Below are 530 nucleotides of genomic sequence, written 5' to 3' on the forward strand. Positions count from 1 at the left end.
GAGGAATGAGGAAACGTGTCTGAAACAAAGCAAGCAAGAATGTGCTGCAAAAAAAGAGTAGAGAATGGAAGAGAAATGTCTAGATTATGGTGCTAATGGGTAGTTTAAATGACAGCAGCATTTCTGGAGGTCTGAAGGGTCAGTTGAGCTTCAGATTTCATCACTAATCATTTTCTTCCTAAATAGTATTTTGATCAAGTCAAAAAATGGCTTTATACAGCCCAAAAAAGTAATTTTTATGGGATTATTTTGCTAAATGGTGTGAAGGTTTTACATCCTGTAAAAGAACATCTACTCTACGCAAATAAACACCTTACATTTTATTTTGTAGGCACTCAGTACTGCTTGACAGTTCATCTCTTCACAGACCACGGGAAGAGCACATCAGTCACCAAAAAATGTGCTACTGGAGAAGAATGCCATTTTGTTGGCTGCCACCACCACGAAGAAAGTGGCCACACAGTAAGTGCTCCTCTCAGTGTAATCACTGCACGCTGGTTTTGAGGTTTTACATTTCTGTACTTCTTCCT

At 39.1% G+C, this 530-nt stretch overlaps 1 protein-coding gene across 1 annotated transcript in view; it reads left to right on the forward strand.

Annotated features, from left to right (window-relative positions):
• Nucleotides 1–530, forward strand: part of LYPD6B (LY6/PLAUR domain containing 6B) — a 3345-nt gene that overhangs the window by 1939 nt on the left and 876 nt on the right. The window contains exon 3 of the mRNA XM_010134001.1: nucleotides 332–462. Coding sequence (XP_010132303.1) covers nucleotides 332–462 — 131 coding nt within the window. The remainder of the gene's footprint in view (nucleotides 1–331; nucleotides 463–530) is intronic.

Source organism: Buceros rhinoceros, unplaced genomic scaffold, assembly GCF_000710305.1.
Source record: "Buceros rhinoceros silvestris isolate BGI_N320 unplaced genomic scaffold, ASM71030v1 scaffold1624, whole genome shotgun sequence".
NCBI lineage: Eukaryota > Metazoa > Chordata > Aves > Bucerotiformes > Bucerotidae > Buceros > Buceros rhinoceros.